This window comes from Candoia aspera, chromosome 1 (genome assembly GCF_035149785.1).
Source record: "Candoia aspera isolate rCanAsp1 chromosome 1, rCanAsp1.hap2, whole genome shotgun sequence".
Lineage (NCBI taxonomy): Eukaryota > Metazoa > Chordata > Lepidosauria > Squamata > Boidae > Candoia > Candoia aspera.
In genome coordinates, this window is record NC_086153.1 from 189438481 (window position 1) to 189463872 (window position 25392).

Below are 25392 nucleotides of genomic sequence, written 5' to 3' on the forward strand. Positions count from 1 at the left end.
TCTGGATTTGACTGCTGTCAGGCCCGCAACTAGGGTCTGTGTCACCCGGGGCAAACATGGATTCTGCGCCCATTTCGGCGCCCCCCGCGCTCATTTTGGCACCCCCCCAGCGCGGTGCCCAGGGCACATGCCCTGCTTGCCCTCCCCCCCCAGTTGCGGCCCTGACTGCTGTTGGTGAGAGGTACACCAAAGAGTGAGAATTGGTGAGAGTAAATGCAAAGAATACTTTAAAAAAAAACTTTATTAGAATTTCAAAATACAAATAAAATACAAAGTATAGAAAAAAGGCAAACTATAAAAGTGCAGGAATAGTTAGAGTGAATGTAAAGAATATGAATACAATTGTCTTCTTGAATTCAAGTGTAGTGTGGACTATGCTTGCTCTTGTGTGCTGAAGATATAGAGATTTGGGATACCTTTAAAAATATAGTACATTTTTGTCTTTAAAGGCACTCTGAAAGGTCTATAATCAACAGGACAGAAGAGCAGACAGAGAGCGCACACATATCCCTAAGCTTAGTGAGCTACCAGCATAATATTCTTTTTTCAAAAAAAAAAAAAATCCCTATGATAGTTTGATTTGTTGGTTGATGCTGGCTGTTTGGAACTTCTGAATGCATTTAAAAAAACAAAAAGTAATTATCTTTGGTTGGCTCACTGAGCTTTTGGTGTTTTTTTAACATTTTTGTATACTCTCATGCCCAGTTGTTTGTGGGGGTTTTACAGCAATAATAATAATAATTAATAAGCAATTGAAAGAAGCCATGCTTGATAGGGCTGCATGGAGAGCTCTCATCCATAAAGTCACCAAGAGCCGGACACGACTGAATGGTTAAAGCAGCAGCAGCAGCAATAATAATAATAAAAATTTATTAAGCCCAACTCATACAAAAAGGCCTGTACTGGTTGGTTTCAGCTGGCTGTTCACTTTTGCTGTGTGGTTGCACTTTGTTCATGCTCCTGTGCAATGTTGATGCACACTATGATGCATTTTGCTCTAAAAAGATGCTGTGGTTTATTTGTTCCTTTGGCACTTGGAGTAAAAAGAGGGTTTTTTCCCCCGATCAAGCATACATGCATGACTCATTCTTGTTCTTTTTCTGAGCAGCTGAGAGTTATAGAAAATAAACTTAACCAGCAGTGTAGGAAAGCAATTTTGTATTTTCTTTGTAAGACTTCTTCCCTGCACAGCGGTACTTACTGTTTTTCTTTCTTTTGTAATGTTCTTATTCCAACAAGCAGAAGTGTATTTGTTTATTCATGTTACTTCCAGGCTGCCAAAAAAGATAAAACTTCCTTTTGAAACTGAAAAGTAAGAATTGGGGTGTCAGGAGACAGTACATGTTGCTGGCTGAATGCAAGAAAACCCACATTAAATAAGGAAAAGGTCAACTCCCCCTGTCCCCCAGACAAGAATGCCTGAAGGAAACTTCAAATTTCTTTCTTATTTTGGGGAATTAAAAAAAAAACTTTTGGCTAATTTTTATTCAAGTTGACAAGCCAGTAGCCGCATAAACTTCCACCCTGTGTATTCTTATGAACCTGGGAAGGAAGGACCTTGTTGTTCCCACTTTTTCCTATGGCTGGAACACATAAGCATTTCAAGTGGGACTGTTTTGTTCTGAGCTCAAAAATAAAGGTTTTCTATTTCATGCACATCCTAGTAACCAGCATGTTGCTTTCTTTATGCCATTCATTATTCCTAAATTTTGAAATCACTTATATTAAAGCTAGACTTTTTTTTTTAGGCTTTTGTTATATTTTGTGGCTTGGGCATCAATAATACTATAATGTATGACCAAGTGAAAAAGTCCTGGGCAAAGCAATCCGTGGCTCTTGATGTAAGTATCATTGAAAATCAGGTAATTTTTTTTTAAAGCCATTTATGAGGTTGGTTGTAAGAATGCTATGTCCCTTCACACCACAGCAATTCAGTACTTGTTCATGTACTAGGATTATTGCCTTCCTACCTACTGCTTTCCAATTACATATAGATTTGCCTACCTTCTTCCATCCAGTGAGGGTTATGAGATAGACCAGACCACGAAACTGCCGCCACAGGAAGACTAAAACTCTACTTTATTGAGACGGGCTCCAGTAACAGAACCTTTCAAGTCTGTCTGTGATTTCCCTTCCCTCCCTCTAATAGCCCGGGGAGTCAGGGGGGTATAAAAAGTAAGGAATATGACCTTGACAGATATATGGAGGAACTGTTATCTAGGCAAAGGGAGCTGAAACTTTGTTTAAGTCCAGAACAACAAGATAACAGTTGGAAACAGCATAGACACTCCCCTAACCCACAGAATTATAACACGGAGAAGGAGGTACGGCACAATCAAACTTGCTATATTCTGTTTTCACTTTCCTGGGGAGTTGATTCTCGGCCTGGTCTACCTAGTGGGGCTGACAGTGGGAAGCCAGTCTGGGTCTCTTTCTAATACTTTCCTGGCTCCCTGGGCTTAACCCTGGTTCTTCTGCACTTGTTCTCTTAATGGATTCTGGATGATTTCTCCAAGGTCATCTCCATGGCCCCCTAAGTTTTGAGACAGGAATGCCCACAATCCAGGTAATGGCCTTGAAGATGAGGATAAACTATTGGTTGAAAATCCAGTTTTTTCAATGTAAAAACATTGTATTTTAACTGTAGACATTGAAATTTAATAAAGTTTTCATTAAAAAAAGAAAAAGAAAATCCAGATTTTTCCAGCTGGGCTGACCCCTTTAGTTGTTACAGATAACTTCTCTTCTTTTTGGCAACAGGCTGTAGAGCAGAAGTTAGCACTATATGAGCATTCCGCACCATTCCTATTCTCTCTTGGGTATGGCCAAGCTGAACAGCTCCTCACCCAAAGAATAAAGGATATGGAGTTCCAAGCTGAAGTTAACAAGCTGCCTCTGCATGGCAGAAATTGGATAAACAAGGGTATTTGGGTACAAGCAAAACGAATACAGAATTTTATTGTTTCCAGGCTAATGATGGTGTTTTTCAAAGCCAAACACAGTATCTCACCATTTGCATTGTATTGGGCAGATGCCCTAAAATCCCATGAATTGAGCACACCTGCCCATGTAGTGTCAAAGAGATCAAAGCCATTTCACATGTATTATTTACATTGTACATTTTACAGGGATCTATTCATATTCTGCCCCTAATAAATAAATCCCCAGGAAGGTCAAATAATTTCTGTGTGAATCTTCTTTTAGAAGACATGAAACCCACCATTAGCTGCACAGTAGCCGAATGTTGCATTTCCACAATGAAAATAAGACATTACCAGCCCCAGGGCTAATTACTTTTGACTTAAGATGTTAAGATGTAGATTTCTAATTGCTTTAGAAAGTTGGTTTTAGGTAATGTGCATTTTTACTTTACAGATTATAGTATTTTAGACGCATATTTGCACTGTGTATTATTATTATACATCTTCAGCAAAGGATCGTTACCTTGTCGTGGTGCTGGAGCTTGAGCACCTCAATGATGCCATGAGCTAAACCGTGAAGGGCCACCCAAGATGGGAAGGTCATGACAGAGAGATCAGACTAAATGCGATCCCTGGGGAAGGTAATGGCAACCCACCCCAGTATTCTTGCCGTGAAAACTAAATGGATCAGTACAACCAGAGATATGTCGGTATACCATCGGAAGATGAGACCCCCAGATCGGAAGATGGTCAAAATGCTACTGGGGAGGAACAGAGGATGAGCTCAACTAGCCCCAGACGTGATGACGCAGCTAGCTCAAAGCCGAAAGGACGGCTAGCGGCCGACGGTGCTGGTGGTGAACGGCGAATCCGATGTTCTAAGGATCAACACACCATTGGAACCTGGAATGTAAGATCTATGAGCCAGGGCAAATTGGATGTGGTTATTGGTGAGATGTCAAGATTAAAGATAGACATTCTGGGCATCAGTGAACTGAAATGGACTGGAATGGGCCACTTCACATCAAATGACCACCAGATCTACTACTGTGGACAAGAGGACCACAGAAGAAATGGAGTAGCCTTCATAATTAATAGTAAAGTGGCTAAAGCAGTGCTTGGATACAACCCAAAAAACGACAGAATGATCTCAATTCGAATTCAGGGCAAGCCATCTAACATCACAGTGATCCAAATATACGCCCCAACCACAAATGCTGAAGAAGCTGAAGTAGAGCAGTTCTATGAGGATCTGCAGCACCTACTGGACAACACGCCTAAAAGAGATGTTATTTTCATCACAGGAGACTGGAATGCTAAGGTGGGCAGTCAAATGACACCTCGAATTACAGGTAAGTATGGCCTGGGAGAACAAAATGAAGCAGGACATAGGCTGATAGAATTTTGCCAAGACAACTCACTCTGCATAACAAACACTCTCTTCCAACAACCTAAGAGACGGCTTTATACATGGACTTCACCAGATGGACAACACCGAAATCAGATTGAATATTTTGTTGCCGCCTCCTGAACAATGCTGCCAACTTCTGTCCAGAGTTCTTCCGGGACCCTGTCTACTAAGTCCAGTCCCTTAAATCTATTCTTCACCTCCACTGCATATTCCTTAGGAATATTAGTGAGCTCATATCTAGCTGATCTGTGGGTCTTCCCTAATCTCTTTAGTCTGATCCTAAATTGTGCAAGAAGAAGTTCGTGATCTGAACTACAGTCAGCTCCAGGCCTTGTTTTTACCGACTGTACAGATGTCCGCCACCTTTGGCTGCAAAGGATGTAATCAATCTGATTTCGGTGTTGTCCATCTGGTGAAGTCCATGTATAAAGCCGTCTCTTAGGTTGTTGGAAGAGAGTGTTTGTTATGCAGAGTGAGTTGTCTTGGCAAAATTCTATCAGCCTATGTCCTGCTTCATTTTGTTCTCCCAGGCCATACTTACCTGTAATTCGAGGTGTCATTTGACTGCCCACCTTAGCATTCCAGTCTCCTGTGATGAAAATAACATCTCTTTTAGGCGTGTTGTCCAGTAGGTGCTGCAGATCCTCATAGAACTGCTCTACTTCAGCTTCTTCAGCATTTGTGGTTGGGGCGTATATTTGGATCACTGTGATGTTAGATGGCTTGCCCTGAATTCGAATTGAGATCATTCTGTCGTTTTTTGGGTTGTATCCAAGCACTGCTTTAGCCACTTTACTATTAATTATGAAGGCTACTCCATTTCTTCTGTGGTCCTCTTGTCCACAGTAGTAGATCTGGTGGTCATTTGATGTGAAGTGGCCCATTCCAGTCCATTTCAGTTCACTGATGCCCAGAATGTCTATCTTTAATCTTGACATCTCACCAATAACCACATCCAATTTGCCCTGGCTCATAGATCTTACATTCCAGGTTCCAATGGTGTGTTGATCCTTAGAACATCGGATTCGCCGTTCACCACCAGCACCATCGGCCGCTAGCCGTCCTTTCGGCTTTGAGCTAGCTGCGTCATCACGTCTGGGGCTAGTTGAGCTCATCCTCTGTTCCTCCCCAGTAGCATTTTGACCATCTTCCGACCTGGGGGTCTCATCTTCCAATGGTATACCGACATATCTCTGGTTGTACTGATCCATTTAGTTTTCACGGCAAGAATACTGGGGTGGGTTGCCATTACCTTCCCCAGGGATCGCATTTAGTCTGACCTCTCTGTCATGACCTTCCCGTCTTGGGTGGCCCTTCACAGTTTAGCTCATGGCATCATTGAGGTGCTCAAGCTCCAGCACCACGACAAGGTAACGATCCTTTGCTGAAGAATGCATGCTATATGCCAGCAAATTTGGAAAACACAAGAATGGCCATCAGATTGGAAAAAATCAACTTATATCTCCATACCAAAAAAGGGAAACACTAAAGAATGTTCAAACTATCGAACAGTGGCACTCATTTCACATGCCAGTAAGGTAATGCTCAAGATCCTGCAAGGTAGACTTCAGCAGTTCATGGAGCGAGAATTGCCAGATGTACAAGCTGGGTTTAGAAAAGGCAGAGGAACTAGAGACCAAATAGCCAATATCCGCTGGATAATGGAAAAAGCCAGGGAGTTTCAGAAAAACATCTATTTCTGTTTTATTGACTATTCTAAAGCCTTTGACTGTGTGGACCATAACAAATTGTGGCAAGTTCTTAGTGGTATGGGGATACGAAGTCATCTTGTATGCCTCCTGAAGAATCTGTATAACGACCAAGTAGCAACAGTAAGAACAGACCACGGAACAACGGACTGGTTTAAGATTGGGAAAGGAGTACGGCAGGGCTGTATACTCTCACCCTACCTATTCAACTTGTATGCAGAACACATCATGCGACAAGCTGGGCTTGAGGAATCCAAGGCTGGAGTTAAAATCTCTGGAAGAAACATTAACAATCTCAGATATGCAGATGATACCACTTTGATGGCTGAAAGCGAAGAGGAACTGAGGAGCCTTATGATGAAGGTGAAAGAAGAAAGTGCCAAACCTGGTTTGCAGCTAAACCTCAAAAAAACCAAGATTATGGCAACCAGCTTGATTGATAACAGGCAAATAGAGGGAGAAAATGTAGAAGCAGTGAAAGACTTTGTATTCCTAGGTGCAAAGATTACTGCAGATGCTGACTGCAGTCAGGAAATCAGAAGACGCTTAATCCTTGGGAGAAGAGCAATGACAAATCTCGATAAGATAGTTAAGAGCAGAGACATCACACTGACAACAAAGGTCCACATAGTTAAAGCAATGGTGTTCCCTGTAGTAACATATGGCTGTGAGAGCTGGACCATAAGGAAGGCTGAGCGAAGGAAGATCGATGCTTTGGAACTGTGGTGTTGGAGGAAAATTCTGAGAGTGCCTTGGACTGCAAGAAGATCCAACCAGTCCATCCTCCAGGAAATAAAGCCAGACTGCTCACTTGAGGGAATGATATTAAAGGCAAAACTGAAATACTTTGGCCACATAATGAGAAGACAGGACACCCTGGAGAAGATGCTGATGCTAGGTAGAGTGGAGGGCAAAAGGAAGAGGGGCCGACCAAGGGCAAGATGGATGGATGATATTCTAGAGGTGACGGACTCATCCCTGGGGGAGCTGGGGGTGTTGACGACCGACAGGAAGCTCTGGCGTGGGCTGGTCCATGAAGTCACGAAGAGTCGGAAGCGACTAAATGAATAAACAACAACAATTATTATACATAATTATAGTAACTTACATTTTATTTTACTATGGATGCTTTCTGCTATGTTGGTATTTTACTTTATTCATATTGATTGGTTTTCTTGTGTTGTATATGTTCTATACTGTACATTGACTGAATAAACTTACTGGCTGGCAATTAATAATAATGACCTCCTTACACATCCTTTGTTTCTTTATGGCCTCACAAATTTAGAAATTCTGAAAAATTCTGGAGCCAGAAATTTTGAAGCAATTAAAAAAATGTTGTGGCTTTCTTTCCAGGGGAAAAAAGCCCCAAAATATTGGAGAACATTTAAATAAGTGCAATTTAAATTCTGTACCATTATTTGTCACTTTATAAAATGAGTTATAACTTGGTTTGGTCATGAAGCATAAAATTGAAAATTATAGTTTATTCAGACATAATTTAAAATTTAAAATGTATTTAATTTTGGTGGCAGATGGATCTATAAGCTACTGATTTCTAAGAAATGAACCTTGTACGAACTAGGCTGAGCCCTTATGATGAAAGGTGGAAGGTCTCAACGTTCGTCACCCAAAAGTCCTCTGCTTTTTTCATACCTTCCCCCTGCCTTCCTGCCTTGGCACAGCTGATTGCTAGTTACTGCTGCCACCACCTATATTTCTGGTGGTGAGATAGCAGATATCCTTCTGGCAGCCTTTCCTTTTCCTTTTCTTGTGGTAAACATAGGGCCACGCAGTCTGTGGCATTACTAGCAAGCAAGCACAAATAAAGATAATGGAAAGGAAATAAATTCTCTAGTGCTGCATCCTAAGTTTGGTTCCTCCCTCCCACCCCTCAGTTTTTCGGGGTTCTTTTTCTTGGACAACTATGTCTCTGTGGCAATCTTGGTGGTTGATACTACTGCCAAGATCAAAACTAACTTAGATGACTGTTATTTATTAATTTGCCATGCAAATGAGGCTTAAAGACTTAAAAACCCAAAATAGGCACAGCGTGAGTAGGTGTAGTAAAAACGTACTAAACTGGAAGTAGGACTATTGGCCTTCTAGGTTTGCTTTAAAACTGGGCCCACCAGTGTAAGTAAGTTCATGGGTAATATATGTTGCAGAGATATTAATAAATCACTGTAACATTCACTTCCTTGGTGGCTTAAGATATCTGTAACTTTTTAGGTTCTGACCTGTGACCATTTCTTTCCCACCCCAATTTGTTCTGGATCAGGTGCTGTCTTACCATGCAACGTGTTCAAAGGCAGAACTTGACAAATTTAAGGTAACATCATAATATTATTCTGAAAAATGTTAACAGAAATGCATTTGAATCTGTAATAGAAATTAATTTTAGTATTTCCAGTGTTGACTGCTGATACAGTTTTTTCAGTTGCTATGCCATTTCTTGTTGTTTCTGAATTTTTGTGATCAGATGATTACTCTTGCCAATATTTTCTGTGCTTTACGTTTTTGGCTCTGCATTATTCTTCCCTAAATAAATATACTCCTACTTTCTCTTTTCTCACTTTTCCTGGGATCACATACTGAGTTTAGCCATGGTTGGCCATGGTTTGCTCAGTAAGCCACAGTTGGAGGGGTCCATACAATATAGTAAGGCATAAATTGTGGTTTACAAACCACAAAGACTGAATTGAGATTATTGTAAGATGCCTAGAGTGCTTACATAAGCAGAGAAGTAAGGTATACATATGTTTAGTAATAAAAAAATAAACACCCTGCCAAAAGCAAATAAAACCAAATAAAGTGAATTATAGCGTAGAGGAAGAATAAACCTTTGGCCTGAGGGTTGCAGTAGTTTTAAATTAATATGGCCTCCAAAAACTGTAGGGAAGGTATGTGGTTACATGTTATGTGGGAGGCCAAATTTTTTGATCTGGTACATCCATTTTGACCTTTTATTTAGTGAGAAATGCTATATAATGTGTACAATTATCAAATTTATGAAAATAGTGGTATTGCCATATGGTTATGTGGTTGCTGAATTGACAAGTGATATAAAACAGTACAACTTTATTGTTAAGCAAAAACAAAAACTAGGGATGGATATTGTTGTGCTTCTGGCAGCCAACACACCAGATAGATCTCTTTCAGCCATTATTTGCTAGTGTGTTTGGTAATTCAGTCCATGTTTTGGATCATGAATTCTTGCTTTAGCATAAAGCACAGTGTTGAGTGATATCTGACAGTAGGCCAGCATCTAGAAAAGCTGTAATCATTATACGCAGACAGGCTTTGTAAGACCATTTCAAAAAAAGGAAGTGCCCTTTAAGTTTTGAGAGTAAGAAAAATGCTCTAAGTTCTGTCTTAAATCTCCACCAATTCCATTTCCAAAGGAAATATGTGAATAGTTCTGTTTACAGTTAAGTTTTAAAAAATGCTTATTTAAATTGTGCAGCTGGGAATGATGTGTAACAAATTCATAATTCATGGGTAATTTGCATTTTTATAGTTTTTATCCATTTTTGTAGGGCAAATGATACTCAGAAGAACCTTATGATACAAAATATTTTTAATAAGAATTTTATTAAGTTTCAAGACATAGATAAAAGCTATGAAAAAACAAAAAAACTACAAAAAAAAAGAAAAACTAAGGTGAAAAAACAAAAGAATTTTTTTTTCAAAGTTATAGAAGGATGTTACTTCCGACTTTTAACAGCAAGGATATACAAAAATTTTCCATAATCAATCTATTACTCTATATTAAACCAAAACCACATTATTTCTATAAATCATTCTACTTTGGCACAGTATAAAAATAATTAAGTACAGTTACTCCCTCCTCTTATATTGAAATAAAGAAAAAAAATTCATATGAACCTCCTAAACAACTTCCCCCCCAAAAGACAGAACTTATTTAATTATTCCCTTCCTACTACTAGTCTATACATTTCTGTCTACTATAATAAAAAATCAAACTAAAAAGCTCATAAATTGTGTGCCATTATACTTAATAGTACAACAATTTTAATAATCTTAATAAACCCAAAACCAAGGCATTTTTACCCTAATAATCTTAATCCAAATCCTTAAAGACAAATAACATCAGCCAACCCCTAAAGGCAATCCAGATAAACATTCTTAAACCCTTATCCCACTTCAGAATAAACCAGAGTGTTTACATATCCCCACAATGGGCACGGAGCATTTTTCTTAGGAAAATCGAACAGCCCAACTGCCCCCCTTCAAAAATTCCAACTTCTCCTCAGAAAACCTCTCGTACATTCACAGCAGAAGGCAAAATACTCTAGTTTCCTCACACCTTTCATTCAGACTGTTGAAGTATATAACCATGTAGAAGTTCTTAAGGGTATATTGTAATTCTAATGTTATCATAATTACTAAATGAACTTATATTATTAATATTTATATTCTTAATAATGAAATAAATTTAGTAAGACTTATTAAGGCAACACTAAGCATCACAAGAAGCACAGAGGATGCCCTGGTTTATTTCTGTCTCACTCTCCTTGTGGGTGATAGCTACTAAAGTACCAGGTCTGATTCAATGACACTTCAATGCTTCCCATTTTTTTCTTTGAATTATTGCCTATTATTGGTAGGGACAGAAAAATAGTGTGATTTCATCACATCACACATTTGAGTTCTTGTAGCAGTAGATAGGGACAAAGATTTGAGTTCCATGTCTCTTAGGTCTCTTGGTTATCTGACTGAAAATAGAGAGGTATAAATTCTGTTTCAGAATTACCACACTCAGTTGGTTTTGAAGGTGGGACTGAGAGATGGCATGGATAAAGCTGTTTTTCTCAGGTCTTGAGTACAGTTAGAACTGCTTCATGATGAAGCACCCACTTCATCAAATGATGAACTGTGGAGTGTCAGTAGAGTATGTTACCATTTGTATTAGAAAAGAGAGTGATGAAAAGATAAGAATGAAGAAAGAGTTTCTGTATTTTTCTGTCATAGAGGAATTATTTTTGCCCTGGAAGGAAACAATCAATCTAAGGATCAATATGAACAAATACAGTCCTATTTTCTTTCCCGATCTTCTGTTAGATGAAAAGGCAGCAAAGGAATGAATTAAGGTGAATGAATTTGTACAGGTGCATACACACAGTCCTCAGCTAATATGTTACATGTAGAAGGCAATGCACATGTACCTTAGATCCATAGGCATACATCTAGTCCCAAGAGCTTACATACAGTACGTATGTCATTTATGTATACATATGTCCAACTGTGCCATGGTCATGCTAAATGTATCTCGGTTCATCCCATATGCCCCTACAATCTTTCCAGTGATGCAGATAGCTTTTTAGGAATATACATAAAAGATCTGAATCATTTAATGCCCATGGGAAAGAGTGAAAATGTTTGATATTTACAAGTCATCATGCCATTCTTCTGCCTGAAAAAGAAGTCAAGAGCTAAAACAGCTTCCTTTATTCTTAATTCCTGCAATTCAAACAATCACATCTGTGCTGTGTCCTCCACCATAATCCAAGGTTGTATTCAGGTTTTACTCAAGCTAGTTGCTGGGAAAAAACAACTCAGCCTCACTTATTTCTGTCCCAAACAGAAAGAAAACAAAAAAACTTGGCTAAGCAATATATCATCATCCCTAGTAAATCCTTTTATATTCATCTAGTCTACTCTGTAAAATACAGACAACAAAGAAATCACAGTTATTCTACTTATGGCAGTCTTAGCAACAAGAATGTTTGTTTGATGTTGAGACATCTTAACACCTTTCATGTTTGTACAAGAATATATTTGATGCCCAGAGACTGTTTTAAAAGTAGCATCAAATTAAGAGAAACCTTTGTTACTTATAATACTCTTTACCATAAAAAATACAAGTACATTTTTCCTTTGAGTAAAGCTCAACTCGACACCAGACACATTCATATAGTTTTCTTTTGGCAACAATAAAGAATTGGTTTGCTACTCTTTTTTTTTTTTCAGCCATGATGGTTGGAGCTGTTGGGAGCTGTAGTTCTGCAGCATCTGCACCACAGGTTTACCGTCCTTGGAGTAAAGGATCAATCTTCAGTAGAACCAATAGGAATGTTTTAACTTAAACTCTGTAGCTATATGGAGGTGTAGGTTTAGGTGGGCTTTGGATGGTTCTGAGCTTAGGGAGGACAGAATAAGAATTCCCTCCCAGTGTGGTGTTAATAAGCATACCCTATCTTGGCTGAAAAAATCCATACAACCACTAGATTGTCAGCAATGAAATTTTGTGGTTTCTCTTCGTTGCCATCTAATAATCTGGGTTTGTACAGCCCAGATAGATTTTAGTGAAGCAACAGATTCATTAATTAACTGTAATGTGTAGTTTGGACCTATTTTTTTTAATCAGACATTAAGTGAATGTAAATTTTCTAACTTTTATATTCTCAAAATATAGTTGAGATAGAGCTGTTATTGCTTATTGTTTCACAGAGACTACACATAGGCATGCACTACCCAACTGGATGGCCATGTTTGCATGGACTAAGCAGATGCAAGCTGGTCATTGACTGTAAATAAATAAGGAAAAAATAAAAAAAATTGCAGAGACTAAGCAGATGCAGAATCTCTGAAACAAAGAAACCCTGCCACTTTATTGCTTGGCAGAGAAGGGAAATGAACCCATCACAAGCTCCCATTTAAGAATTTGGAGGATTTTGCTTTGTTTAAAAAGATGTGTGTCAGCCTCCCCCAACTTGGCACCTTTGGCGTTTGTATAATTTCCTATCACTTTGCTGGGAAGGTGATTATGGAAATCAGTGCAACATCTGAAGTACATGGGTCAGGAATGTTTATTTATGTATTTATTTATTTGATTTGTCCCCACCCATCTCCTCCCATCGGGGGGCTCCGGGCAGTTTACAATAAAATAATTGATTAAAACAACAAACATGCAATATAAATGCAATATATAAATATAAAATTACTCTTAATAAATAAATATAAAAATAAGAGTAAAAAAGTCCAAGTGGCAGAAGAATCTGATACAGCCCGTATGTGGGAGGAGTGATCTAAGATACCAGCCATCACCATGTAGAACTATTCCCCTCTCCACCCCAAGCAAGGCGGCAGAGCCAGGCCTTCAGGCTCCTCCAGAAGGCCAGGAGTGACAGGGCTAATCTTACTTCCGGGGGCAGCATGTTCCACAGGGTGGGAGCTACTGCAGAGAAGGCCCGCTTCCTGAAACCCTCCAAACAGAGTTCTCTTACAGACGGGGTCCGCAGCATGCCCTCTCTGCATGATCGGGTCGGACGGGCTGATGTAATGGGGAAGAGGCGGTCCCTCAGTTAACCCGGTTCCATGCCATGTAGGGCTTTAAAGGTGATAACCAACACCTTGAATTGGACCTGGAAGCAAACTGGTACCCAATGTAGCTCACGCAGCAGCGGTGTTACATGTGCCCTTCTAGGGGCACCAGAAACAGCCCATGCGGCTGCATTCTGGACCAGCTGAAGCTTCCGGATACTTTTCAAGGGTAGCCCCATATAGAGTGCATTGCAATAGTCTATATGAGAGATAACAAGGGCATGAGTGACTGTTCAAAGGGCCTCCCAATCCAGGAAGGGGCGTAACTGGTGCACTGCATGTAGCTGCGCAAAGGCTCTCCTGGCCACAGCTGCCACCTGCTCTTTGAGCAGGAGCTGTGAGTCCAGGAGAACTCCCAGATTACACACCGGGTCTGTCTGGGGCAGTGCAACCCCATCCAGAACCAAAGATGACAATGTCCCAGTTACGGAAGAACCATTAACCCACAGCCACTCTGTCTTACCAGGGTTCAGTTGAAGCCTGTTGTTCCCCATCCAGATCCCTACAGCCCCCAGACACCGAGAGAGGGCAGTCACCGCATCACTTACCTCACCCGGGATGGAGATGTACAATTGAGTATCATCAGCATATTGATGATACCTCACACCGCAGTGACGGATGATCTCACCCAGCGGTTTCATGTAGATGTTGAAAAGGAGCAGAGAGAGTACTGAACCCTGTGGCACCCCTTAAAGAAGGGGCCAAGGGTCGGATCTCTCGCTCCCAATCACCACCGATTGGGACCAGCCCTGAAGGAAGGAGGTGAACCAGTGTAAAACCACACCGCTCACCCCGAACTCCCTGAGCCGCCCAAAAGAATACCGTGGCTGATGGTATCGAAAGCCGCTGAGAGATCAAGAAGAGCGAGGATGGATGCACTGCCACAATCCTGCTTCTGCCATAGATCATCCATAAGTGCAACCAAGGCCGTTTCTGTCCCATAACCAGGCCTGAAACCTGACTGAAAGGGGTCTAGATAATCCGTTTCCTCCAGGACCCTCTTAAGCTGTAAAGCCACCACTTTCTCAACCACTTTCCCCAAAAAGGGGAGGTGGGGGACTGGACGAAAATTTTCCAGAACAGTACGGTTCAGCGATGGCTTCTTGAGGAGGGGGTGCACCAATGCCCCCTTAAAGGCAGCCGGGAACACCCCCTCTCCTAGGGATGTATTAACCATCGCCTGGACCCAACCACATGTCACCTCCCAGGCTGCTTTTACTAGCCAGGAGGGGCATGAGTCTAGATGACACATGGTGGCATTTACTGTCCGTAAGATGTTACTTAAGCCTCTTCAAAACCCTCAACTCCTCCGTAAACCACGGAGAGTGTCAGGTTGGATGAGGCAAGAGAGGCCGCACAGGTGCGATCCTGTCCAAGGCCCCGGCCGCCTCCCTATTCCAGGCAGCGGCCAGGGCCTCCGCTGGACCGTGCAGCAGATCCTCAGGTATAACCCACAGCTCCCTCTGAAACCCTGCTGGGTCCATCAGTCACCAGGGCGGACCAATCGAATGGGTCCTGCCTCCCTGCAGAGTGGGGTGGCATAAGAGAATCTCAGGGCCACCAGGGCATGATCTGACCATGACAATGGGGACAGCTGTAACCTCCCCTCAGATCACATTGCCACTGCACCGCCAAGAAAACCAAGTCTGGGGTGAGGCTACTGTCTCAAATCGGGTCCCTCTGTTGGATCCAGAAAGAAAATAATGTACACTTTACATAATCAGAATTTTGCTTCCATACCATATGTGTATACTACTTTCTGGGTTAAAAATGATATAAATAAATTGAATATTTTATATAGTGGTTCAAACTATGTCATCTTGATAGCTCTAACTGGCTGAATATTAATATAAACACTTTATTTACAGTTACTTTGCTTTTTAAAATAAATATTAAAGATGTTTTCATTAATAAGGCATTGATCTTTTTAAGCATACTAGTTTAAAGCAACTGAATGAAGTTCAGTTACGGTTTTTCTAGTTACACAGCTTTAAGTTTCGTCTGGAATATTTTAAGGTGCAAATACTGCTTTGGCCACTAGGTGTCACCCTTGCTCCATGTTAAGAGGTAGAGTAATACAGAGTAATTCCAAGGTTGTTGGAAGCAGAATATTCAAAACAGTTCAGTTTTAATGTTAATTGAGATTAGAATAATGTTTGCACATGTGCAGCAAATTAATTTTAGCAGGAGCAGCAGTCATTTTATTTTTGCTTCCACACATTTAAAATAAGTACTCTGAAGAAATGTCTTTGCTGATTCGGTGGTAAATACAGTCAGAGTACTCATATCAAAGATACTTTCTTGAATCAATGCAGCCTACATATTATTGAAAACAGGGATAATTGCAAGGCCACATGTTCTCCTAGGTTCCAACATTAGCAGGATTTGGCCTTAGAATCCATTTTCAGTTCCAAGGAAGGAGAGAGAGAGGGAGATTGATTGATATTCATCATGGCCTCTGCAAATTGCATAGGTTGGGTTCTGTGCTTACAGAGTAGACCTTTGCAGAGTTAAATAGACCCTTTGTAGAAGCCTTGCCCCTTTATGTTAAATGTGGCTTCTGCTTTCCCCTCAGTTCCTTTTTAAATCCCATTGCACTAGTACCTAAGGAATACACTAAGGGTGTCTTCTGAGTGCTGTTATGTTTTTCTTGCTATATTTTGTATTTCTCCTATATAATCTTTATTTTGTTTCATCAGCTACTATCTGACTGAGCTTCATGTGCTTAAAAGTGCCATTTCTTAAACAGTGTGGTCACTGGCTACACTCTATAGTGGCCATTCTTGTAACACATCCACCTTGGGGAGGACCATGTTTGATGAACTGGGCGGGAAGAAACATTCTTCTTCCCTCAAGTTCTTTTCCTTTTTGGCAGCCAACTCTGTGATCCACAGTGGCTGAGGTCTGTCACAGTTGACCAGAGTTTGCAACTCAGCAACTGGCTTGCTTCATGTTAAGGTCACAAAGCAGAAGGAAGAGGATTGCCAAATTGAGCAGATAAAGTTCCACTAGCAGATGTCATAATATAAAGTCTCCTAATGGTGAATAGGTCAAGCCCAACTCAGTTGTCCATCTAATTCATAAGTGCAAGTCTCAGTCCAACCTGACAAACCCAAACACAGACAAGAAGAAAAAGGACAATGAACTACCTCCGAGGACAGGTTGGTATACAGGTCCTGAAAAAGCAGGCAATAACTACTAATTCTCTTACTTGTCCAGGCTTTGCAACCAGAAACAATGGCAGTTAAAGCATCATGCTTTATCTTAGGTCTTGAATTGAGTCTGAGATCATACACCCTAAAGGCTTCTAGCAAGCCAGCAAATAATGAGCATGTAATCAGAAACCCAGAAGAAGGGTTAGGGTTAGGCAGCAACAGAAGAAGGCAGCAAGAAAAGCTTTTACCAGTATCTCAGAAAGAAAATACCAAGTGTGTTTCTGAAGCAGTTTGGACTTGAGTTTCAGGGGGCATCAAGGACTATTCATAGCAAGGGTTCCATGAGGCCTCTGCAAGAGACGCTGCTTCAACAAATAACTTCCCAACCAGATATGCTTTTTAAATAGCAGTTGTCTCTGTCTCTGCTTTAACACAGAAGCTTTGCTCTCCTCTGGCCCTCTTTACAAATTAACCCCATTGGGTCTGCCTGAGTCTTGGCATAGCCAAAGACTTCTCCACAACCCTGTCTTCTGTTGCTTCCTCTTTAAACAATTATGTTTATGGGCTGGGTGGACAAAGCTCTGTGGTCCAGATGAGAGTCAGCAGTGTCATGAACACAACAGAGGTCATCTGCTCTAGACCAATCTAAGTCTCCCACTAGAGTTGCTCAACTTTGTTGATTCTATCTTGGAAGGTTAAATTAGAGAGTGCACACCTGACATCTCTATAGGACATCTCCAACTGGATTTTTGTTCAGTATTCCCTTCATATCAATATCCATTTTTTTTCTGAGACTGATCCTATCATCCCTGTTGATATAACTTATTGTTACAGGTATGGCAGCTCTTCCACTTGCTACTGGAAGCTGTGCTACCATCCCCAAGCCTCCAGTATCTACTTCAGACCAGATAGCCACATTAGCCTCCTTCCTTGACAGTGACAGTCCCCACCCTATTGAGGCACCACTTGATCTAACGATACTTCATTTCATCTGAGTAACTTTTGCATTGTGTGGGACTCAGCTCTGTCCTATGTGGAGCTGATCTTTCTCAGACTTAAACAGATACATGATAGCAGATTTCTTGTCTAAGCTCAAGAAATGTCAACTTTGTACCTGGATGCAAAGATGGAAGATCAGCATTGAGGACAGCACCTCACAGAACCTCTACAAGTCATTGTTTTATAATACAGTTCATAACTGTAGTGCATTGACTGTTTTAATTCCCATGTTTTTGACCTTTCTGAAAAGACTAGAGAATCCTGGATGAAACTATTTTCCACTCAACCTATTGTTAGTATACCAATTCAGAGATGACAGCTACCAGTTCTTGAAAAATAATTCTCTATACAATTTGATATTTACTGAATCCTCCCAGTTTAGATACTTGGGTAGGAGTCATATGGCATCTATCAACAGAAAGTAGAGAAACTTTTCTCTAAGGATCTTTAATCCTCTGGGGCCTTAATATTACAGTTTTCCAGCTACCGTGCCTTCATGGCCAAATATCAACGTTTCCTTATAGAAGTTACCCTTCCTTGTGGTCTGTTTGCCTTAGGACAAGCACACAGCAGTATAAATCTTCTTGGTCAAGGCTTCCCAAGTTATCATGTGACAGATTAATATGATACAAAACGGTAAAGACGATAGATCAAGAGCACGGCATCTGCTATTGCCTCCATTGATACACATGATTTCGTTCCTCTGAACTGAACCAGGGGTGCATTAGGATTTCGAATCTGGTCTTTGAAAAGATCTTCATCCTCATCCTAACTGGACATATCTTCATCTCCTAAGTTTGTACATCTGTCAGTTTAGAAGCTGAGGAGTCTACCCCATGTACTAATGGGAGTAAAAGATTCACACTTTGCCATCCCTAATACGACTGTAAGGCATGTTGTCATAGTTACCTCTCCCACCTATCCACAATCATAAGCCAAAGTCTCTGCCTTACCAATCTGATACAAACCTCACTTAGCTAGTGACCAGCGAACAAAATTTCTGCAGCATGTTGTTCTTTTCATACTCCCCACCTCTTGCCATCCTCATGTTGCCACTTCTTTTAGGTGTGACCAATAATAGTCAGTAGAAGAGAGCAGACTGCTATCACACTCCATGTGGCTGGCAACACCAAGAAAGCAAGAATGATAGAGATTTCAGGAAGGTTTCTTCAGTGCAGTTCTAGCATCATTATAGAGTCTAGAAGACTGTAAGGGTACATTCCCAATCTCAGTTACAGAGAATTAAGCAAAGTCTCTTTCCACATTTGCTTCCTACTTCTCTTGTGTTAATGTACTTTCTCATTGAATTAATTAGCTTACAACCAACTATACATCTATATTGTGTTATTTCAAAAAACAGGAAGGGATGAACTTGTTCTGTTTTTAACCTGCTGTGCATTTTTGTGACTGGTGCATTCTCCAAGGGAGGGCCTTGGCTGCAGATCACGTACCTAGATGAGACACCTCAGTACTGGACTTTGACTGTTGATCACTCCATATTGTCGATCAATGGAGACTGAAGCACACCATCTTTGCATCCCTCTTCAGGATCTCCTTGCCATTTCTAACAAACATTAATACAAGTGTTGCAGTAGAGCAGAGTCATCCAGGGATCTTTCAGGTACTTGTCTCTTTACTTCAGGATGAGATACCTATTTTATATGTTCCTTCTTGTTCTGCTACTGGTCAGGATTGTGAAGATTTGGAGAGATGGAATAGACTGTATCCTGATCACCATTCACATTTTCCCACTGTACAATTTGTTGTACAGTTACAGCTCACTAGCAGACTGAAGCTAGCCACTCTACACATGGAATACTTTCTCAAATTCAGTGAGATACGTGGGCATGTCCTGATCCTTCTGTGACATTAACTTTATTCCTGTCTTCGTTAAAGGCCCGTCTCTTTTTCTCTGTTTCATCAGGCTTATTTTTAATGAACAGTTGGGAAGAATGGTGTAATATAGGATAGTTATGTTCAGATGCATATGTTAAGCATTCATGACATTTCCACTTCTTTTTAGGAATAGAGTGATAGCAAAATACATATGGCCATTTCATATCATACGTCAAATGTAATGTGGGATAAACATGGAGGGCCATCATGCCTAATTGTCAGATTGGCAGGTGTGGGAATTTTAGCAAGAAACATAGGCAATCTTATGCGTAGGTGCTTGGAGTCCCACTGAGTTAATGTGCTTTATCTTGAGCTGCAAAATAAGACATGGTCCTTCCAACCACACTCACAAGGAAGTGGGGAAGCAGTAACTGTTGTCTTCTCTTATTTGGAAAGCAAGGAGCAGCATTAACTCAGATCACTGCTTTTGCACTTTCAGAGTTAGATCAGGTGAGGATTCTTTTTCCCAGAAAATAGCTCACATTAGGGATAAACTAAATTCACAATCACGCTTCTTATGATGTGATTTCATATTGCATTTTACAACTCAAGCCCACAGGGTATCCTTATAAACAAAATATACCTTCCTAGAATTTGATGGAGGCTGGAAAGCATAAAAGAAAGATCAAACATATTTTATAGGGCAGTATTTGTGTTTTCTAATACTTGCATGCAATACATGTTCACTGTTTGAATATGCTTGGTGATTTATTTTCCATTTAACAAGGTTCAGCTGCAGTTGTCAATCAAGTCAAGGTCCTAAAATATGATTTTCTCCCTATGGGGGCATTGCTTCTGTGGTATATTTACTCTTCTGATTATCACAGATTTGCTAGCCTGGCTTGTCCTAAGAGTAGAGTAGAGTAGAGTAGAGTAGAGTAGAGTAGAGTAGAGTACTGCAATAATGGGCAAGATGCCATCATTTAATTGCTTCATTCCAGATATTTCCAGCTACATGATGAGGAAATATCTCTTTCTTCAGTAGCAGAGCTGTAGAAGCTATAGTACGTCTGTAAAGCATGATCAAGGAGATAATGTTTCGAATGTATGTTGGAGCAAATTATGTTTTAACATTTGCAAATATAATGCCAGATGCAAATAATCTTCCTTTGACAATAGACTAGCAAAATGACAGACTAATTCAACCATATGCTTAATACTTGAGTATGTTGAAAAACCATAATATCCTGGTTTTAAGCCATAATGGGCAGGTCCATATTTTGTGCTATCTAGATAGCAGCAGCAGCAGCAGCAGTTCAGGGATATAATATGACAGATGGACCTAGCTATTTTCTCTTGTTAATGTCTTCTGATTTGGCTGCAGCGGAAGTCAAAAGGACAGTGGTTGATAAATGCTAGCAATCTTAACAGTTGTTTTATTTGTGAGAATTAGAATGAGGGGCTTTTCTCAGCCCAAGATTAGTCTTACCATCCACTAATGTCTGCTGATAAATTGCTCTTACAGTCTCATATTTAGAATCCAGTAAAAAAGTTAGCAGTTTTACTGATAAGCTGTCCACTCCCCCAAATAAGGTACAGGAAAAGTGAAAATCGTGATCTCTTGCCATTCTAGCAAAAACATAGCCTAACTTCTGTCTGAAGTAAAAGTTACATTTCTTTCTTCTCCATCTAAATATTTAAATACTTTTTCATACTGGCCTTTTGCACATATTCTAGGTACCATTTAACTCAATGTATGAGTAGGCATGATATATAGATGTAGTTCTTCCCTCTTACCTTCTTGGGGGTCTGAAACTTGTAGTTTCCACACAGCTTAGAAAAACTTAGCTATTCAAAGATATCAGAATCACAGATATAAAAAATATATTCATGGTTCCAGTTACTTTCTTTTGTTTTGATGAGTAAGTTATTTGCAATTCATCATAGGGGTTTTTTTAGCAACCAAATCCTTATTCAGTCATGACTGTAAAAGTTCTGTAAGCAAAAGAAAAAGGGTATTTTACTAGTTCATGTTCGGGCTTCAGCAGCTAAGGATAAACACTGGAGTACAAGGCAGACAGGATGCAGGCGTGGTGCATACATCTGTATGCAGGGCTTGTTGAGAAGTTAGGAATCAAACATGGATAGCCTGCAGCACTGATAATACAGAATTGATGGCAAGGAGGAAAGAGGAATAGCTGGGTGTAGGGAAGAACCAGGAAGGTATCTGTGGTTGGTGAAAAATTGGGATAATGGTGTTGAGGCATGCAAGAAGTTGTAGGCAAACTCAACAAGAGGTAAGAGTTGGGCCCAGCTGTCCTGCTGGTAGCTGGTATAACAATAGAAATGTTGTTGTTAGTTGCCGTCAAGTCGTTTTCGACTCATGGCAACCCTATGTATAACAGAACAAAATGCTGTTCAGTCTTGCGCCATGTGCCTGATTGTTCCAATATTTGCATCCATTGTTGCTGTAATTGTATCAATCCTTTGCATTGAAGGTCTTCCTCTTTTCCCCTGGCCCTTGACTTTACCAAACATGATGTCTTTTTCAAGCGATCGGTCTTTCCTGATTATGTGTCCAAAGTATGAGAGTCTGAGCCTAGTTATCTTTGCCTCTAGGGAACATTCTGATTGTATTTCTTCTAAAACTGATTTGTTTGTTCTTCTGGCAGTCCATGGTATTTTCAATAATCTTTGCCAACACCACAATTCAAATGCATCAATTCTTCTTCCGTCTTCCTTTTTTAATGTCCGACTTTCACAGGCATATGTGGTAATTGGGAAGACCATGGCGTGAGTCAGACGCACCTTTGTTTTTAAACTGACATCCTTACTTCTGAAAACTTTAGATAGGTCTTTGATGGCAGGTTTTCCCAGGGCAATATGTCATTTGATTTCTTGATTACTACTTCCCTTGGCACTGATCATTGATCCAAGTAGACTGAAACCGTTGATGACTTCAATTTCTTCTCCATTTATTGTGACATTGTTTATTGGTCCATTTGTGAGAATCTTCATCTTCACATTCAGGTGTAGTCCATATTGTTGACTACAATCTTTGATCTTCATCAGCAAGTACTCCAAGTCTTCTTCATTTCCAGCAAGCAAAGTTATATCATCTGTATATCACAGGTTGTTAATGAGTCTTCCACCAATTCTGATACCCCGTTCTTCTTCATACATTCCTGCTTCTCGAATTATTTGTTCAGTGCACATATTGAATAAGTAGGGTGAAAGTATACAATCTTGCCACACACCTTTTCCAATTTTGAACCACTTGGTGTCATCATTTTCTGTTCGAACGACTGCCTCTTGATCTGTGTACAGGTTCTGTGTGAATACAATTAAGTGCTCTAGATTTCCCAACAACAGAAATACTGTTCCATTTTTCCATTGGTCCACTCCACCTGCCCATCTAATTCTGAGTGATATATTATAGACAGATTGATTTGGATTTCCAAGAGTCTGAACTGGGTCTTCCAGAACCTGGACGTAAGCTCAGTCCCTCAATCTGAAACAATATAGGTAGACAGGCTGTATAACTAGAAGACATGGCGGAGGGATAGGTGGGCCATTTCCTTGATGGTGGGAATACCTGTACAGGGAATGAAGTGGCCAGTTTTGGTGAAATTATCCACCACTATGAGGACAGTGGTGAACCCTTGGGAATGAGGAAGCTCTGTAATAAAGTCCAAAAAGAGGTTCTTCCAGGGGCCTGACAGCACTGGTTAGGGCTGCAGGAGACTGATAGGTCTGCCCAGAACATTCTTGTCCTGATGACAAATAGATCAGTGTACCTCAGCTTTGGGGTATGGCCACCAGAAATCCCAGGTGACTAGGTGAAATGTCTTGTGCAGGCCTTGGGCATTTGTGGACCAGATGTAGGGCCTCTTTGCCCAGATCCCCCAGGGTTACATATAGATAACTATGACGGTACAGGAACCCACCCCCAGGAGTTAGGTGAGCTCTGCTGCTGTTGATGTGGTTTTTGTGATTGAGGTTATTGGGGTTTTATCCTTGGGTGTTGGGGATTGTATATTGTTGTTCATGTTTTAAATGTCGTATTTAATCAGAGTCACTGTTGTGAGATGGGTAGCCATATAAATAATTTAAATAAAGAAATAAATCTCATGCAAATGGGTTGTGTTCTTGCTGGTTCCATCAGGATTGTTATGAAATTCTACAAAGATGGAAGGATTCTGAAAAACCCAATATGGAGGAATGGTTGGTGAAGATGACAGAATTTGCAGAGGTAGCAAAATTGACATGCTTGATTAGGGAAAAGACATTGGCATTTGTCAAGTACTGGAAACCCTTTATGGACTTTTTGCTGAAAACAGAGAAAAATGAACTTGTGATTTATGGGTTTGACAATTAGAAAGGGTAGAATATGGAAATAAGGGAGCCACAATATAACTATAGAGAGAGAGGATAAAATATAAATGCATTTAAAGAAGATTGGAAACCTGTCTTTTTTTCCTCCTTTATTTCTTACTTATTTACTTATCACTTTTTCTTCTTTAAATTTGTATTGTTTTTACTCTGTAAAAAAATTCTTCAATAAAAGTTAATATTAAAAAAAAAGGATTGCTATGAAATTCTTCAGGCACAGGATGTCAGTTAATAGGGATCCTGACACTTCAGTCTCATAATTTGGAAAATGTGAGGGAGCATCAGCCCATTTTTTGCATGATTGAGGCACAGGTTCTTGGCACTGCATTGGTTGGGAGGTTTCTGTATTGACAGAGGAGGGTCCTGATAGTGCCAAGTCTGAGGAGGCAGAGGGCTTGTAGCACTCGGTAGGCACCAATCTGCCTGTCTCTTAGAACCTGCTTCTTGGGCTGTGAGAGTATGTTGTAGATTTTAGAATGTTATGTTGCAAGAGTAATCTTTGTATATAATGTACTTCTATATTTAAAAAAAACACCTAGCATCTGTTTTTGGAAATTAAAAGATTCAAAGTGTCCAGGGTCCATGGGAAGGTCTCAAAAAAGTCAAGATGTTGGGGATACTCGAAGCTCTGTCCCGTTTTTACATGCATGGTGCATGTGACAGATGCCAAAGGGTGAGTGAGCTTTGGTTACATGGCTATGGCCACCATCTTAACCTTTTTGATGCTCCAGACATCCCTGAAAGCATTGGAAGTAAAATATGAATAGGTAATTAACCTTATTGGGGGTGGGGGGAGAAGGGTTCTATTGCCATATATAACACAGAATGATATTGTTAAAATTGGGAAAAGAAATTTAATTTTGGACAAATATAGATATTAAAATATGTAAATATATTTATGTATTTATAAATATACTTAAATATTTTAGTGCAGAGTGCTTCAGGGAAAAATAAGAAAATACTGTACAATTATAGTATATGCTATCCCCTATGATATATTATTCCTGTGAGAATCATAACAATATATCTTAATATATCTGATGTATACAGAAGAAAATTTGTAAATTCATATATATTTGGTGGGAATGTTGTTGTAAAACAGAACAGAGAAATAATAGAACATAGAATTCAGCTAACTATCCAGACAATATTGCTAAGAGTGGTACGTAAATCAGAAAAAAATACAGCATAGTTATTTATCTATTGACCATTAATATAGGCAAATCATGGAGATTTGCTTTCTTTATCAGCTCTTAGTGGCAGAATAAACTGGGACACAGTAGTAACTAAGGAGCTTACAGCTTCTAAATTCCTTTGAGAAGAAGGAAGCTTTTCAGAAAAAATGATGTTTTTTATCCATTCTATTCTGATAGCAATACTTGATGGGTTAATTAGTTTCAGCATTTAGATTTTATTTTTGTTTGATTTACAACATATTGGAAGATGTGAATGCATATTTGGTAAGATAGTACACAGTCATATGAAAAAGTAAGTATACCCCATGTAAAGTTTTTTTTCTTTTTTAACATGATATGGACATACCAGTATTCTATCTTCATTCAAACCATATATAAAGAGAAAGATGATACAATTGAACAACAGCAACAAAAACTATGAAAAAT

The 25392-nt window shown here is 39.9% G+C and overlaps 1 protein-coding gene across 1 annotated transcript in view; it reads left to right on the top strand.

The window, feature by feature from the left end:
* The window catches only part of LOC134507471 (dual 3',5'-cyclic-AMP and -GMP phosphodiesterase 11A), a 104046-nt gene that overhangs the window by 17717 nt on the left and 60937 nt on the right, over positions 1-25392 (top strand). Inside the window, exons 7-8 of the mRNA XM_063318131.1 lie at positions 1749-1841; positions 8323-8373. Of these exons, the coding sequence (XP_063174201.1) occupies positions 1749-1841; positions 8323-8373 (144 nt within the window). The remainder of the gene's footprint in view (positions 1-1748; positions 1842-8322; positions 8374-25392) is intronic.